The sequence below is a fragment of the Chiloscyllium punctatum genome, chromosome 40 (assembly GCF_047496795.1).
Source record: "Chiloscyllium punctatum isolate Juve2018m chromosome 40, sChiPun1.3, whole genome shotgun sequence".
Lineage (NCBI taxonomy): Eukaryota > Metazoa > Chordata > Chondrichthyes > Orectolobiformes > Hemiscylliidae > Chiloscyllium > Chiloscyllium punctatum.
In genome coordinates this window covers 12,634,513-12,651,699 of record NC_092778.1, presented here as the reverse complement: position 1 = coordinate 12,651,699, position 17,187 = coordinate 12,634,513, and the positions used below count along the sequence as shown (strand labels likewise).

The window sequence follows — 17,187 nt, the reverse complement described above, 5'->3', positions numbered from 1 at the left end:
ATCTTATTTTGTCTCAGAGATGACCGCAGCCAGTGGAAAACTTTCCCCTTGATTCCCATTCACAGAGGAACCTCAATTATCCGAACGAGATGGGCAAGCACTATTTCATTCGGATAATTGATTATTTGGTTAATTGAATCAATGCCTCTCCTCTGGGGCTCGGAGTTTTCTGTTAAGTCCACTCCCTGCTCAGGAGACAAGACAGCAGCACACCGCCCGCAAGCCCCCACCTGCCTTCCAACCTCATCCAACACTGCCCCCACCCCATTCCCCCAAACCCATCCAACAACATCCCCCTTCCACCCCCAACCCCATCCAACCCCACTCCCCCTGCCCTTAGAGTACAAATATTCACTACTTGTTAATCTTTTTCCAACATCTTGTATGTTGTTCCTTGATATGCCACCAGGAGGTGTGTGAGATCAGGTCAGGGCAGGTCCCAAGTCTCAGGTCCCAGGAGCAGTTAAGGACTCTGGGTCTATACTTGATGGAATTTAGAAGGATAATGGGGGAGTCTCATAGAAACGTACAGAGTACTGAGACACCTGGATAGAATCAACATGGAAAAGAGGTTTCCACTAGTAGCAGAGCCTGGAACCCAAAGGCATAACCTCAGAGTGAAGGGATGGTCTTTTAGATTACTTACAGTGTGGAAACAGGCCCTTTGGCCCAACAAGTCCTCACTGACCCGCCGAAGCGCAACCCACCCATTCCCCTACATTTACCCCTTTACCTAACACTACGGGCAATTTAGCATGGCCAATTCACCTGACCTGTACATCTTTGGACTGTGGGAGGAAACCAGAGCACCCGGAGGAAACCCACGCAGACAGGGGGAGAATGTGCAAACTCCACACAGTCAGTCGCCTGAGTCGGGAATTGAACCCGGGCCTTTGGCGCTGTGAGGCAGCAGTGCTAACCACTGTGCCACCGTGCCTCCCAAACTGAGATGAGGAGGAATTTCTTCAGCCAGAGAGTGATGAATCTGTGGAACTCATTGCCACAGAAGGCTTTGGATGCCAGGTCATTGCGTGTATTTAAAACAGAGATAGATAGTATCTATATTAGTAATGGGATTAAGGATATGGGAAGAAGGCAGGAGAATGGGGTTACACAGAAACATAGAAAATCTGAGCAAGAAGAGGCCATTCGGCCCTTTGAGCCTGTTTTACCATTCATCGTGATAATGGCTGATTGTCCAACTCTATAACCTAATCCTGCTTTCTCCCTATACTCTTTGATCCTATTCGCTTCAAGTGCTATGTCTAGCTGACTCTTGAACGCATTCAATGTTTTGGTATCAACGACTTCCTGTGGGAATGAATTCCACAGACTCACCATTCCTTGGGTGAAGAAATGTCTCCTCATCTCCAACCTAAATGGTCTACCCCGAATCATCAGACTGTGACCCCTGGTCCTGGACACACCCACAATGAGGAACTTCCTCCCTGCATCTACCTTGTCTAGTCATGAGATTGAGAAATATCAACCATGATGGACTAATTCTGCTCCTATATCTTATGGTCTTACAGAGTGCAGGCCCCCACTGCTGTCTCAGTCAGCCATCAATGTGTGGTATGGAAGCTTGAAGAGCAGGGAAAATGGAAAGGGATTTTATGAGAATAAAGGAAACACAATTATATATACTACTCATTACGAACAAAACCTTCCTTAAACTCCTGTAAACTGAATTTAATCTTCCCTGAATGCCATTCCCATGAACAGAAACACTGTCCCTTTAAATTCCAGCAAAAGAAAAAGACCTTTCCTAACTTGTAAAGGATTAGAAGTTGTAAGTAATGACAGGATTCAAGTGATATTTATAAATGGCCCATGTTCCCCTTTCACTAATTCTGATTCTACCACTCTCTTACAATTAGGCCACATAAGAGAAAAATTCAACAGCTAAATCTGAACAATTTATCACTGTCACGACAAGTTATGGATTACCCTGGACTGACATCACAGTGATGTACTGAGGGAGTGCTGTCCAACTGGCTGCATTGTTTTTGGATGAAATATTAAGTTAAGGCCCAATCTCAGGTGGACTAGAAAGATCCCACGGCTCTAGTTGATAGAAAGACAGGGGAGTTCTCCATGGTATCCTGGCCAACATTTGTCCCCTCAATCAACATTACTGAAACCTTTTCCAGTTATGATCGCATTGCTCTCTGGGGAATCTAGCTGTGCACAAATTGGTAGCTGTACTTTCACATTGCAACAGTGATAGCTTCTAAAATAACTCATGCTGTGGGATATTCTGAAACTATGAGCAGCAGGTTGCAAACAAAAGATGCCACCCTGGTTCCAAATCTGGACCTGTCAGTCGGTGTCCAACATTGGATGATGGTCTCCAGCTCAGAGCTGAACATGCAAGTGATGGCACTGGTGGCAGCAGCAAAGGAGCACATTGCCAGGACCTCTGCTGACAATGTCAGACAGCAGTGAATGGAGGAGCAGAGAGGGTGAGAGAGAAAGATGAACTTTCGAAGCTGTTTCAGCTTTAGTAATATCAATTTATTCAGTATCTTACCATTTATACATTAATTTATTCTGGAATCTAAGATGGCACCGGAACATTGTGACATTATCCACTTCTCACTGTACTTAGGTTCAAGTGACAATATATTCAATAAATCTACTGAGAAAAAGACAAATAAATCCATTGATTGGGAATCCTCTGCCTGTGCAAATAGTTTCTTGCACCTCTTCAACACTGACCTTCTTTGGTGTAGTGAATGATTGATTTTTTTTAAAAAGTGGCTTTTTAAACCTGACATTTCAAACACATGATTCAGTTAGAGTGTGTAGCTAATTTTTGTGTGTCCAAAAGGCCAATAATGTTTGTGGTTACTGGGTTATCAACAAACCCTGTAAATGAAATGGAGACAAATGCGAACATTTTAAAGAACACTGCTGTATTCCAGTTACTAAAATTGAAGATGTTGGCACAATCCAAAAATTTGATTCGAAGAATTAAAATCCACAGTGATATTGCAACGGAAAAGTTATCCATGAATTTGGATAGAGTTATCGCAGAGCACAGATATAATTTCGGTCCATGGACCATAATTTATAAGGACTCCAATACCACTCCGTTACGAAGGGGTAACAAGCGTTTTTGAAGGCATCCTGATTTCAAAGGAAAAGCAACTGGAGAGGATCAAACTGAAATGAATCTGCCGGTCACCCAGCCACTCCTCGCTTTAAATAGCGGATCAGATCTGGTCCATTCTATTCTAACAACCCCCCCCCCCCCCCCCCAATCCCCACCTTCCGTGTGTGTTTTTTTAATAGCTGGTATTTAAAGTGACCCATTTATGGCAAATACACAGGAAGGGATGATATCCCCGCACGGTTGCGATACATACAAGACTTCCGGATCAACACTAAATTGTAGAGAAATGTGCTGATTTCTGTACAGTCCAATTTCTCCTTTGCAACTAGCAACAAAAAGAATCTTTTGGAGGATGGAAGAGCGCGGTTAAAGCCCATTGTGTCTGCACAGATCTCCCTGCAGCATTCTCTGGAAAACTGTTGCTGGCTTTTTATTGTGTTTTACTTTCAGCTGCAATTGGTAAGTGTCCAAAACCCTGAGACATTTGTACGACACCAGATTTGCAATTGAACCAATGTAAATTTTGTGTTTTGTAACTGGCAGCCTGGTTACTTTCGTTTATAAAACAAATTTTTATTAATCTTGACCGAAACAGTGGGGATGTCCATCTGGGGACAGTTGTCAATATGCGGGGGTCTCTCAGTTTTAAAAAAAAGGCTTTAAAACAAATCACTCGGATGTGATATCTCAAACTATTTTTGCAGGCGGGGGGTACACCGGACGGTGTGTGGAGGGAAGGAGGAGACAGAAGGGTCTGACCGGTATTGAGCTCCGGAAGGTGGACGCGATGGAACTGAGAGAGCAGGTACTTCTCATTCTTTGAGGAGAGATGCTGAAGGCAGTCCACATGCTGCTCCAGTCGGCATAAACCTCAAAAATGATGAATTTTCGGAAGACCAAATTTGCAAGGTAACATGATTTTAGACTTCATTGTTGCTAAGGAATGACAATGCCTGAGTGTCCAACGCTCATTTAAATGGTGATCCGTTTTGCAATTCTGCTTTGTTTGAAAAACATACTGCTTTGAAAATATTGCAACTGAGAAGGTATATGTGTAACCATATCGTTTGTAAAGGTACAACGTGACCTCAACACTTCTATTAGAAAGAAAGCAGCTTCTTCCTGAAGCACCTCGCAGAGCATCCCAAAGTGTTTCCCTTGCCCGTACTTGAAGCTGAAGTGGTCACTGTTGTAAGCTTGGGAACCAGACAGCCAGTGTCTGTAGAGCAAACTTTTACAGGCAGCAGTGTGACCACCAGCCTGTATGATGTTCATGGAGGGATAAATATGGACGGGAACAACTCTTGTTCCAAATAGTGGCATGGGGATTATTGGTGCCAACAGTGTAATGCTGGAAAAGCACAACAGGGGTTAGGTAGCATCCGAAGAGCAGGAGAATCGACACTTTGGGCATAAGCCCCTCATCAGGAATCTTGTAGAGAGAGGAGGAGAATTTATTCAAGGTGGGCATCCTTGGAAAAGGCTTTGCAGTCGGATTGAAATCAACTTGGAAAAAGTGAGGACTGCAAGTGGTGGAGATCAGATGTGGTGCTGGAAAAGCACAGCAGGTCAGGCAGCATTCGAGGAGCAGGAGAATCGACACTTCGGGCATAAGCCCCTCATCAGGAATGTTTGAGATTATTGGTAACAATTTGGTAAAGAGGGCAAATGGAGCCTCAATTTAGCATTGTGTCAGAAAGATAGCAAGGCTAACAGTGTGGCACTCATTTAGATTCCCTACAGTGTGGAAACAGGTCCTTCGGCCCAACAAGTCCACACCGACCCTCCGAAGAGTAACCCACCCAAGCCCATTTCCTTCTGACTAATGCACCTAAAACCACGGGCAATTTAGAATGGCCAATTCACCTGACCTGTTGGAGGAAACCAGAGCACCCAGAGGAAACCCACGCAGACACAGGGAGAATGTGCAAACTCCACACAGTCAGTTGCCCAAGACCAGAATCAAACCTGGGTCCCTGGTACTGTGAGGCAGCAGTGCTAACCACTGAGCCACTGGTATGGCACTGGAGTAGCAGCTGATATTGTGCTCAAGTCTCTGGTCTTTTACGGACTTGAAATCCACAACCTAATAACACTGAAGATAAGCGTGGGTTCTAATGAGCCAGTGTTGATGGATGGATTGAATAATTATGTGGCATAACAAAGAATTTTAGAACCCGGGTTCAATTCCAGCCTTGGGTGACTGTCTGTGTGGAGTTTGCACATTCTCCCCATGTCTGCATGGGATTTCTTCGGGTGCTCTGGTTTCCTCCCACAGTCCAAAGGTGTGCAGGTTAGGTGAATTGGCCATTCTAAATTGACCATAGTGTGAGGTGCATTAGTCAGAGAAAAATGGGTCTGGGCGGGTTACTCTTTGGAGGGTTGGTGTACACTTGTTGGGCTGAAGGGCATATTTCCACACTGTAGGGAATCTAAAAAAAATCTAAATTTTCCATTTCCAGCACCAACAGGGACTGAAAGTAGAATATTCACCATGAAGATTCATTCTCAGACCTGTCTGATATCCCATCGATTTAAAATAATGTCTGAGAAACCTGGCTTTGCAAAGTGGCCATATTACTTTCGCCAACCACCGAGGAATCTGTGCATTAACCACCTTGCACACTAGACTACAAAAGCTTAAAATTACCCCTGTTTTCCTTCCTCTGAAAGACATCAGGAAGCCAGATGCGAATTTTAAAACCATCTATGTTAGTTTCATGGTCACTCTTATTACGACAAGCTTTCCACTATAGATTTTCTATTTTAAAAGATTGATTGAACTTAAATTTCTTCAGCTGATGTGATAGGATTTGAACCTTTGACCCTCAGCCAGTGGTTTGGCCTGTGGAGTATTAGTCCAGGGACACTTCCGTTTACCTATTAACTTCCCATGTAAGTGAGCCCTGAAATGAAATGAATGTAATTTTATATTCATTCTTCCATGGGTTTCAATTTTGGTGTGCTTTTTCATCTTTAAATATCATGTGTCATTCATGAAACTTATTAAGGTACTTTTCAATTCAATTATGACAACACATGAAGTGCCTTAAATCTCTCTGTTTAAGTACATTATATATAGCATTATAGCCTGATTCCATTCACAATGCAGGTTGCTTTTATATTTACACAACAAGTAAGTATTTTCTGATACATTTTGAATGAACCCAAGAGATTTTGCTCTGTTTCCAGCAGCTTGGAAAGGTACTACGCTGTGACCCTTCCCAGTCAAGTCTTTATGGTAGCTACACCAAGCTTCATTGCTTCCTCCAACACAAAGTCTTGGATGTAGGTTTGCTCACTGAGCTGGAAAGTTCATTTTCAGACATTTCGTCACCATAATAGGTAACATCTTCAGTGAGCCTCCGAATGAAGCACTGGTGGTGTAGCCCGCTTCACATTTATGTTTTTGAGTTTTCTAGGGTTGGTGATGTCATTTCCTGTGGTGACATAATTTCCAAAACATATAAATAGAAAGCGGGCTACGCCACCAGAGCTTCATCCGGAAGCTCACTGAAGATGTTACCTACTATGGTGATGAAATGTCTGAAAATGAATCTTCCAGCTCAGTGAGCAAACCTACATCCAGAACCTCAACCTAAGCTACAAATCTTCTCAGAACTTGCTATGAAGTCTTAGACTTTAAAGTATACCAGACTGTAATGTTTGGCTATGAACAGCTCCTTGCAATGGAAGACCATTGATTTGATGAATATCCAACAGCAGTTGATATTTATCTTTGTGTGTGACCCTCAGAACAGGGTGTCAGACACAAAGTGCTGTGTTACGGAGCTGTTCTAGTACAGCTACAACACTAGCATCCAGCTGACAATGTAGAAAATTGCCCAGCTATGTCCTGTACACAAAAAGCAAGAAATATTGAACCCAGCCAATTCATGCCCCTTCGATCTACTCTTGGTCATCAGTGAAGTGATAGAAGGGGTCAGCAGTGCTATGAAGCAGCACCTGCTCAGCAATAATCTGTTCACTGACTCTCGGTTTGGAGTCCACAAAGGCCACTCAGATCCTGACCTCATTTTGGCCCTAATTCAAAGATGGAAAAAGAGCTTAGTACCAGAGGTCAGGTGAGATTGACAGCCCTTGACTTAAAGGCTGCATTTGCCGAGAGTGACATCAAGGAGCCTGAACAAAACTGGACTCAAGGAGCATCAGGGAGCAAACTCTCTGCAGGTTGGAGCCATACCTGCACATGGACAGATGGCTGTGCATGTTGGAGGTCAGTCATCTCAGCTCCAGGACATCTCTGCAAGAGTTCCTCAGGGTAGTGTCCCAGGCCCAACTACCTTCAACCCTCCATCCATCATAAGGTCAGAAGTGGGGATGTTCACCGATGATTGCACAATGTTCAGTACCAATCACAACTCCTCAGATACTGAAGCAATCTGTGCCAATGCAGCAAGACCTGGACAACATTCAAGCTTGGTTTGGTAAATAGCAAGTAACAATCACATCACACTAGTGCCAAGCAGTAATCATATGGAAAAGAGAGAATGTAATCATCTACTCTTGACATTCAATAACATAATTTTAATCACTTTAACTCCCAGTATCAAAGCCTGGGGGTTACAATTGACCAGAAACTGAATTGAGCTGAAAATGTGTTGCTGGAAAAGCACTTTCCTGAAAAAGGGCTCATGCCCAAAACATCGATTCTCCTGCTCCTTGAATGCTGCCTGACCTGCTGCGCTTTTCCAGCAACACATTTTCAGCTCTGATCTCCAGCATCTGCAGTCCTCACTTTCTCCTAGAAACTGAATTGGCCCAGCAATGCTTAACTGTGGCTACAAGAGCAGCTCAAAGGCTAGGAATCCTACAGCGAGTAACTCACCTCCTGACTCCCCAAACCCCTTTATAAGGCACAATCAGGGGCGTGCTGGAATGCTCTCCCCTTGTCTGGATGATACAGCTCCATAGCACTCAAAACACTTGGTGCCATCCAGAACAAAGCAGCCTGCTTGACTGGCACTACATCCACAAAACTTCACTGTCTCCAACACTGACATTCAGTAGCAACAGTGTGTAACTTCTACAAGATGCACTGTATTATTTCACCTGTGCTCCTTCCTCAGTAGCTTCCAAAGCCACATCCTCTACTATCTAGGACATGTACAGTCTTTGAACAAATAAATAGAATAATATTTATACATGGCACGGTATTATGTTCTTGGTTTTACAAAACAGTATGTTAAATCCTTGGAGTTGTGCCATGGGAGATCTAGTAATATTGAAACATTTTGCATTAGTATGTGACCATTGCACAACAGATAATAAGTTTGCCTTTGTCATACTTTGTTACAAAGCCAAAACAATCTTTAAAAAAAACACAAGAAAAGTACTCACTGACCTTGAGCCTGAAAGTTACAGTATATTACAACTGCTTAGTTTAGGCATAGCTGCAATTGCCTAGATTTTTCATCAGCCACAGTTAGTTTAGCATTTCAACATCACAACCGTCAGGTGTCGGAGTTGCCAGGTGCAGTATTTCTCTGATCATTTCTTATAGTTGGCATTTATCATGTATTCAAGTTGTCAGAAGAAAAATATAATCCCATAAATATCAACAACTTCAATTATGTAACACCTACATTGTGGATGAGCTGGATTGTGGTGTATGATACAGGCAGCAAACATATCTCTGATCTGAAGAGCATAGAGGGAGAAAGATGAGAGGCTGAATATGAGAGTGGTGGAATAGTTAGGTTGAAAGTGACTAAAACATGACTTAGGGTTTCAACTGAAACAATAACAATGAAGGGCAAAGTTGTGCATGTGGAACGATGTGGTCTTTGCAATGGTGATAAAATGAGGATCAAGAGTTCAGGTCTAAGTTGAAAATAAGACGCTGAAGTTCATAAATTGATTTAGTCTGACACAGTGGCCATAAATGGGAATGATGACGATGGATTCCTTAGCAGGGACTGAAGACGGTGTTTGATTGGAAGAAATAAGGGCTTCTTCAAGACTGGATGTTGACCAAGCAGTCAGACAACAAGGAGGCAGAGGCAGTTCCTGTATTATGCATGGAGAGGTAAAGCTGGGTGTCATCAACATTACCGTGGACCCTGATTACATGTCTTCAAATGGTATCTGCAAGGGGCTGCCTATGTAGTCAAGAAAGAATTGATTGATTGATTGTCATGTGTACGAAAGTACAATGAAAAGCTTTGTTTACAGACAGATTATAGTAAGCAAGGATGTACAGATTCAAGGTTGTAAGAAAGACCTAGACAGAGGCATTCAGGTTACATTGCACAGGGCACGCACTAGGTGAGAACAACATTAGCAAGATCAGCATTACTTGAGGCGAGAGAGTCCATTCATCAGTTGGAAGAAACTGTTTCTGAACCTGCTAGTGCATGTGTTTAAGCTTCTGTAACTTCTGCCTGACGGAAGAGGTTGTAGGGGAGCTTTACCAGGTTGTGATGGGTTTTTGGTGATGTTGGCAGCATTTCTGTGGCAATGAGCCTTGTAAATAGAGTCCATGGATGGAAGGTTGGCTTCCATGATGGTCTGGGCTGTGCACACAATCTTCTGTAGTTTTTTATATGGTCCTGGACACAGCAGTTGCTATACCAAGCCATTATGCACCTGAACAGTACGCTTCCAGTGGTGTATCTGTAGAAGTTGGTGAGGGTTGTTATGGACATGCTGAATTTCCTACGACTCCGGAGAAAGAAGGAGCGTTGTTGGCCTTCTTGATTGACGCATCTACTAGGGAAGTCCGAAGTAGGTTCTCAGTCTTCATTACTCTGAGGAAGTTGACGCTCTCCACCATCCCAACCTCAGCTCTGATGGGGGCGGCACGGGAAGCAGTTAAGGAGAGAACCATGGAAATAAGAGACTGGAATGGTGTAGACATGGTCTTGTTGCCAAGAGTGGAATCAAACAAGGGCAACATCACTGAGCTGGATCATCGAGGAGAGACATTGACATGGTCAACCTCATCAAAAGTTGCTTATGCATTGAGAAAGGTCAGGAGTCATAGTGCAGCCCAGGCACTGCTATTTGTGCTGTTAAATGGTAGCATTTTTGCTTTTGAGGCTGAATTTCAGAACTGAAGTGCAAAATCAAAAGCTGAGGTGCAGTGTAGTGCTGCACTGTCAAATATGTGTCTGTGGATGAGATGTTAAACTGAGGCCCTGTTTGCCTTTTATAGGTGGATATATTCGATCCTATGGTACTTTTTCAAAAAGACTGAGGGAGCTATCTCTGAGTCCTGACCAATATTTATCTCTTAATTTACCTCAGATTTTCTGTTTAATGTCTCCTTACTGTTTGTGGGAGCGTGCACATCAATTAGCTGTCATATTTCTTACATTATTACAGTAGCCACACTTCAGAAACATTTCCTTGGCTGTAAAATTATTTGAAATAACTGGTGGGCCTGAAAGGTGCCTTATGAATGCAAGTCCTCTTTGTTGATTTGTGACTTTGAGTAATTTTAGCAAAGGACAGGAAACTTGGTTTGGGGAGATTCGAATAATTCTGCAAGAGAGATATGCACTACAACAATACATTCAAGGACTTTGAGATGAAAGGGAGGTTGCAATGGGAGTAGTAATTTTCATGTAGAGAATTGTGGAGGTGGGTTTATTGAAATGATGACAACAGTTTTGAGTGGACGAGGATAAAACATTCAGGGAGGGAACAACTTACAGGGTCAGCGAGCATGGGGATTGGGTTGGGTAGTTGGTCATTCAGTGGAAATTGGGTCAAGGGAGCAGGTAGTGGATTTTGTGAGCAAGCTAACTCCGAGGATGGGAAGAGAGACTAAAAAAGTTGGAGGATGATGCACTGTAAGGAACACCCTTAAGTGTTGCTTGGCTTGTTGGGAAAGGAAAAGTGGGAATGCAGTAAAGGTTACTGAATAGAACCAAGAGTTTCCACAAGCTTGGCTCATTTTTTTTGCTGGAGAAGACAGGGGAGGGGGTCTCAGAAGATGGTAGGTAGTAGCAAAAAGAAGCTGGAGATTGGTTTTGCTCTTCAGGATGTTTCTAAAGTATCATAGAATCATATTGTACAGAAGAGGCATTTTGGCTCATCAGGTCTGTGCTTGATCGAGTACATCAAGCAGCCAAAATATATCACGACCTATACTAATAGATTCAGTGAGCAGACAGGAACTACAAATGACAATTTGTTGTATATTAAGGGACATTTTTTGATAAAATCTTCCTGTTGTGCAGGCTGTTGTCTCCCTAGCTGGTTGAATAATGTTGTTATCCAGAGCAGTTTGTCATTGTGCCTCTGTTTACATGAAATGAATAATGCTTGCTTCGTTGTTGACTGGTTCAAACCCTGACAGGAAAAGTCAGATAAATTGTTATGAAACGTTTACATATAGCAGATGTCTCAGCCATCAGTTTATGGTTCCAAGGATGGAGAAGCAGTGGGTTCTCTTGGGGCTGTATTTCACTTTGGTCTGTAATTTGTGTGAAAGGTCAGTCTGTGTTTAAAACAGGAAAACCTTTCTGGTTATCCTTATACCAACCTTTTCTGCTGATGTTAGTGACTAGATTAAAACGGACCATCTAGGGTAGAAACAGAGACAGGACCTGTACCAAATAATGACTGCTAGTTTCCATGATTTGGCAAATGTTACTGATTTAGTAATCCAAAATATGGGCCAATAACAAGAGAACATATAACTGGTTTGGAAAGAGAGTCATACCAGACTTGAAATGTTAACTCTATTTCTCTCTCCACAGATGCTGCCAGACCTGCTGAGTTTTTCCAGCACTTTCTGTTTTTAATAATAGATTCAAATCATAACTTCTGACACTTTGAGAATTTTACTTGACTTTAAAGAGTTTGGAAATAAAAATCTGACATCAGTTACAATAGAATAAAGTGGCCATTAAATTGTGTGATTGCAACTGAGGACCCAACAGTTTCAACATTTTCAACAATGTCCAGTGATGTGCAACATGACTCCGACCCATAATCACCCACCCAATTAAATGCCCGCTGTACCACCTAACTTGACATTGGGCACAAAATTCTACCTTGTGTTGCTGAAACATTAAGTCAGGAGCAAAGAGTTCCAAATTTGCCTTTTACTCAATCTCAAATCCAGAGCAGAGCAGGAGTCCCTCTCCCACTGCAACTCCCAGGTCATTTCCTCTGCTCTGCAGCACTGTCTCCTTGACTTGTCCGGACTTGTCCGACCTGCCCAGCTCCTTTTCCACCTATCCACTCCACCCTCTCCTCCTTGACCTATCACCTTCATCCCCTTCCCCATTCACCCATTGTACTCTGTGCTACTCTCTCCCCACCCCCACCCTCCTCTAGTTTATCTCTCCATGCTTCAGGCTCACTGCCTTTATTCCTGATGAAGGGCCTTTGCCCGAAACGTCGATTTCGCTGCTCGTTGGATGCTGCCTGAACTGCTGTGCTCTTCCAGCACCACTAATCCAGAATCTGGTTTTCAGCATCTGCAGTCATTGTTTTTACCTTGTTGATTTTAACCCTACTGCGAATCCTCTTGCAAGGATGCCTGCCTTGAAGAAGTTTTCCTGCTCTCTCTATAAGAATCTCAGGGAGCCCCTCTCCCACTGCAACTCCCAGGTCATTTTCTCTGCTCTGCAGCACTGTCTCCTTGACTTGTCCGGACTTGTCCAACCTGCCTAGCTCCTTTTCCACCTACCCACTCCACCCTCTCCTCCTTGACCTATCACCTTCATCTCCTCCCCCACTTACCCATTGTACTCTATGCTACTCTCTCCCCACCCCCACCCTCCTCTAGTTTATCTCTCCACGCTTCAGGCTCACTGCCTTTATTCCTGATGAAGGGCTTTTGCCCAAAACGTCGATTTCGCTGCTCGTTGGATGCTGCCTGAACTGCTGTGCTCTTCCAGCACCACTAATCCAGTATTTGGTTTTCAGCATCTGCAGTCATTGTTTTTACCTCAAATCCAGAGCAGTCAATCTTAATTCAGAGTCAGTTGAGATATATTCGAATAAGGTCATCCATCTATCAGTCAGAGGTAAGGAATCCTGTAGCATGTAACTCACCTTCTGACTTCCCAAAGCATATTCACCATCCATAAGGTACAGGTTAGGAGTGTGATGGAACATTCCCCACTTGCCTGAATGGGTGCAGCTCCAACAATACTCAAGAAGCTTGACATCATCCAGGACAAAGCAGCCCATATGATTGACACCACATCCACAATCATTCACTCCCTTCATCATCAACAATCAGTAGCAGCAGTATATACTATTTAACAAGATAAACTGCAGAAATTCACCAAGTCTCCTTAGACAGCACCTTCCAAGCCACGACCACTTCCATCTAGAAGGACAAGGGCAGCAGATACATGGAAATCCCACCATGTGCCAATTCCCCTCCTAGCCTCTCACTGTCCCTGACTTGGAAATATCATTCCTTCAGTATCACTGGGTCAAAATCCTGAAACTCTGTCCCTAAAGACGCTGTGGAGGTACCTACAGCGCATGGCCTGCAGCGGTTCAAAAGACATATCGCCACCTCACTCTCCAGGTCAATTAGGGATGGGTAATAAATGCTGACCTGTAACATCCACATCATGTAAGTGAATTAATTTAAGAAATCTCTTCTCAATTATGTTTTGAAAATATTTTGCATTTTAATATGAATTATAAACTCATGGTGTACTTTAATTCTCTATATCCCTGGAGTGGTTTTTTTACCATGTCAGCATTGACAAGACTTTACTTTGAACCACTCTCAAACAGGGAGATCATATCAATTTTAACCCAGACCACCTCAGCGCAAATAAAAGGTGATTAAACTGATGGATCACAGAGCCAGGTTATATCATTTCTCCAGCATACTGTTCTATCAACACAAGACAACAGGAAGTCTGCCAAAAGTCGTTCAGCTAATCCTCTTAAATGAAGCTGTCAAAAGAGCTGCGGGATTTAAATAAAAAGAAAATGTTCATGGGATACAGGCATCGCTGGCTAGGCCAGTAATTATTGCCCATCCCTAGCTGCCTGAAGAAGATGGTGGTCAGCTGCCTACTTGAACCACTATCGTCTTTGTGTTGTGGGAACACCCACAGTGCTGCTGGGAAGGGAGTTTTGATATTTTAACGCAGCGACACTGAAGGAACAGCGACATATTTCGAAGTCAGCATGGCGAGTGGCTTGGAGGGGAACTTGGTGGTATTCCCATGTATCTGCTGCCCTTGTCCTTCTAGATGGTTAGATGTTGAGGGTTTGGAAGATGCAATTGGAAGAACCTTGGTGAGTTACTACAATGCATTTTATAGATGGTACACGCTACTGCCAGTGTGTATCAGTGATGAAGGGAGTAAATGTTGAAGGTACTGAATGGAGTGCCTATCAAGTGGCTGCATTGTGCAGAATGATGTCAAATTTCTTGAGTGGATTTGTTGGAGCTGCTCCCATACTCCTGATTTGTGGCTTGTAGCTAGCGGACAGGCTTTGGGGAGTCAAGATGTGACTCTTTGCAGGATTGCTAGCCGCTGACCTATAGATGGATGACATTAATTAAACATATCTCAAATGACTGTGAATTATGATTGACTGCTCTGGATTTGTGAATGAGTCATAGGCAATGTTGGAATTCAATCGTCCTGACTTGTTCAGCAACACTTGGAAGAATCTTGTACCCTTCTGCGTGGCAAGTTAGGTGGCTTTTCTTTGTGCTGAGTGGGGACCTGATTGAACTACAAAAAATTATAAGGGGCGCAGGTAGGGTAGATAGGAAGAACCTTTCCTCTTAGCAAAGGGACTAATAACCAGGATGGGCCGAATGGCCTTACTTCCGCTCCTATGTCTTGTGGTCTTATGGAAACATTGTTTTAACAGTTATGGGGATAAGAGGGGTTTTGAGAAAAATCTTTTCACCAAGTTGATCAGAGTTTCTACAACTCAGTGCCTGAAGAAAGTTAGAGATGGAAACCCTCACAACTTTGCAGAAGGATTTCGATGAGCATTTGAAATATCAAAGCACACAAGGCTGGAGAAAGGGATTGAGTAGATAATAAGTATAGACACGATGCTGCAAACCTATGACTCTATGACTAATCTCAACCAATTTCTTTTGTGTTGGGTATGGCACCAGTCATTGGAGTTTCCCCCGATTCCCATTGATTCCAGTTTGCTAGATCTCCTTGATGTTATATTTGACTAAATGCTCCCTCAGTGTCAAGGGCAGTCACCTCTCCTCTGGAATTTAGCTCTTTTGTCTATTTGGGATCAAGGCTGCAATGGCTCCAATAGCCAAGTGGTCACGCTAGAACCCTAACTGAGTGTGCATGAGCAGATTATTTCACTTCAAGTGCTGCTTGATAGCACAGTTGATGACCCCTTCCATCACTTTACTGATGTCAACAGTAGACTGATGGAGTGATGATCGCGAGTAAAGCAATAATTGGCTGGGTTGGAATTATCCTTTGATAACCTGGACAGTTTTCCACATTGCTGTGTAGATGCCAGTGTTCTAGTTGTGTTGGAATAGCTTAGCTAGGGGGCATGGCTAGTTCTGGAGTGAATGGGAACAAAGCTGGAATCCAAGAATGGAAATTACTTGCGGACATGTGTAAAAATGGTTGAACTTCCTGCACTCATATAAGCGTATTAAGATAAAAAATGAAGTTATTTGCTCATGCTCCCTGCATTACACTTTCTGGTGTATATATAATGTTAAAAGATACATGCATTGATTGAGGAGAATGTGAGGACTGCCGATGCTACAGATCAGAGTCGAGAGTGTGGTGCTGGAAAAGCACAGCACATCAGGCAGCATCTGAGGAGCAGGAGAATCGACATTCCGGGCATAAGCCCTTCATTAGGAATGAGGCTTGTAGGCTGGGGGCTGAGAGATAAATGCGAGGGGGGTGGGGCTGGAGCCTTCTATACTCTTGATCTGAGCTGCTTGTTAAATCTTTTCCTGTAGTGCATGGGCACTGTCCTTGTTAAATCTTTTTAATATTCTACAAGAGTCGTTTCTGGAAATTAGCAGTAATTATAATTCATGGGTTTCAGACTATTTTGAGACAAGACGTTTCGAGCATTTACCTACAAGCTGTTGGAGGATCCAAAGCAATTAAATCAGCTGATTTGGCTGACTGAGAATTTTTATCATATAAAATACATGATATTCTTGTTTGTGAGGGAATGCTCTGCAGCTATCAATCCCACAAGAGGTTCCCTGAGTTAGACATCGGCTGTTCTATAACGTTCTTCATGCATCTATTCCAATGCCCTCTTTAGCAGCCTCCCCGCCTTGCACCCTTTGTAAATGTTTGCTCTTTTGAAAGTCTGTTGCCCATATCCTAATTTGTATTTAAGTCCCTTTTGCTCTGTCTCAGGGTTCTTTGGCCAGTATTAACTGCCTGCCCAGCAGTACTTTGCCATTAAGCTTCTCAACCAGATTCAAATCCTTCCATAACCTTGCTCCTCCTGCTTTCTGGAACCTTCTCTAACTCTACAACCCTCCAAGTTCGCTGAGTTGCTTTAAGTCAGCCCTGTGGTCATTTTCTATGTTTTGTTTTTAACTAACCAGTTCAGAGATGTTATGACTTGAACCCGGGCCTCCAGCTTCAGTGGTAGGGACACTACCACTGCATCATAAGACCCCTTTTTGTATTCATCATTGCTGGCTGTGCTAACTAGGCCCCATCTTTGGTATGTTCTCCTTAACTCTGACCATATTTTTATTTTGCTCCTGTTTTAAAACATATCTCAGTTGATCTAATATCTACATATGCGGCTCAGTGTTTTGTTTGTTAATGACCCTGTGAAGCTGCTTGGGCTATTGTACTACATGAAAGTTGCCATATTATTATGCTTTTGGCTTGTTTGCTATTGACATTCTGAGTTCTAATATTTAAGGGTCAAACCCCACATCATTGATGAAAGCAACCCATGTGTTTGCTCTCTCTAAATACTAACTCAAGAAGTCCTCAGTCATGCAGAATCTCGAGTGTAACCATTTATCAGTGTGTTCGTTCTGGCCTTTCGTTTGTAAAATTCTTCACAATTATTTTGATTATTAACTCATTCCTCATTGAATGCTGCAAAGATCATCCCCCTTT

The 17,187-nt window shown here is 43.0% G+C and overlaps 1 protein-coding gene across 2 annotated transcripts in view; it reads left to right on the top strand.

The window, feature by feature from the left end:
* Nucleotides 1-3,286: 3,286 nt before the first annotated feature.
* mmd2a (monocyte to macrophage differentiation-associated 2a) overlaps nucleotides 3,287-17,187 on the top strand; it is a 117,318-nt gene continuing 103,417 nt past the window's right edge. For both annotated transcript variants that reach the window (XM_072559306.1, XM_072559307.1), the window contains exons 1-2: nucleotides 3,287-3,577; nucleotides 3,823-4,027. In XM_072559306.1, the coding sequence (XP_072415407.1) occupies nucleotides 3,996-4,027 (32 nt within the window). In that variant the 5' untranslated portion in view covers nucleotides 3,287-3,577; nucleotides 3,823-3,995. The remainder of the gene's footprint in view (nucleotides 3,578-3,822; nucleotides 4,028-17,187) is intronic.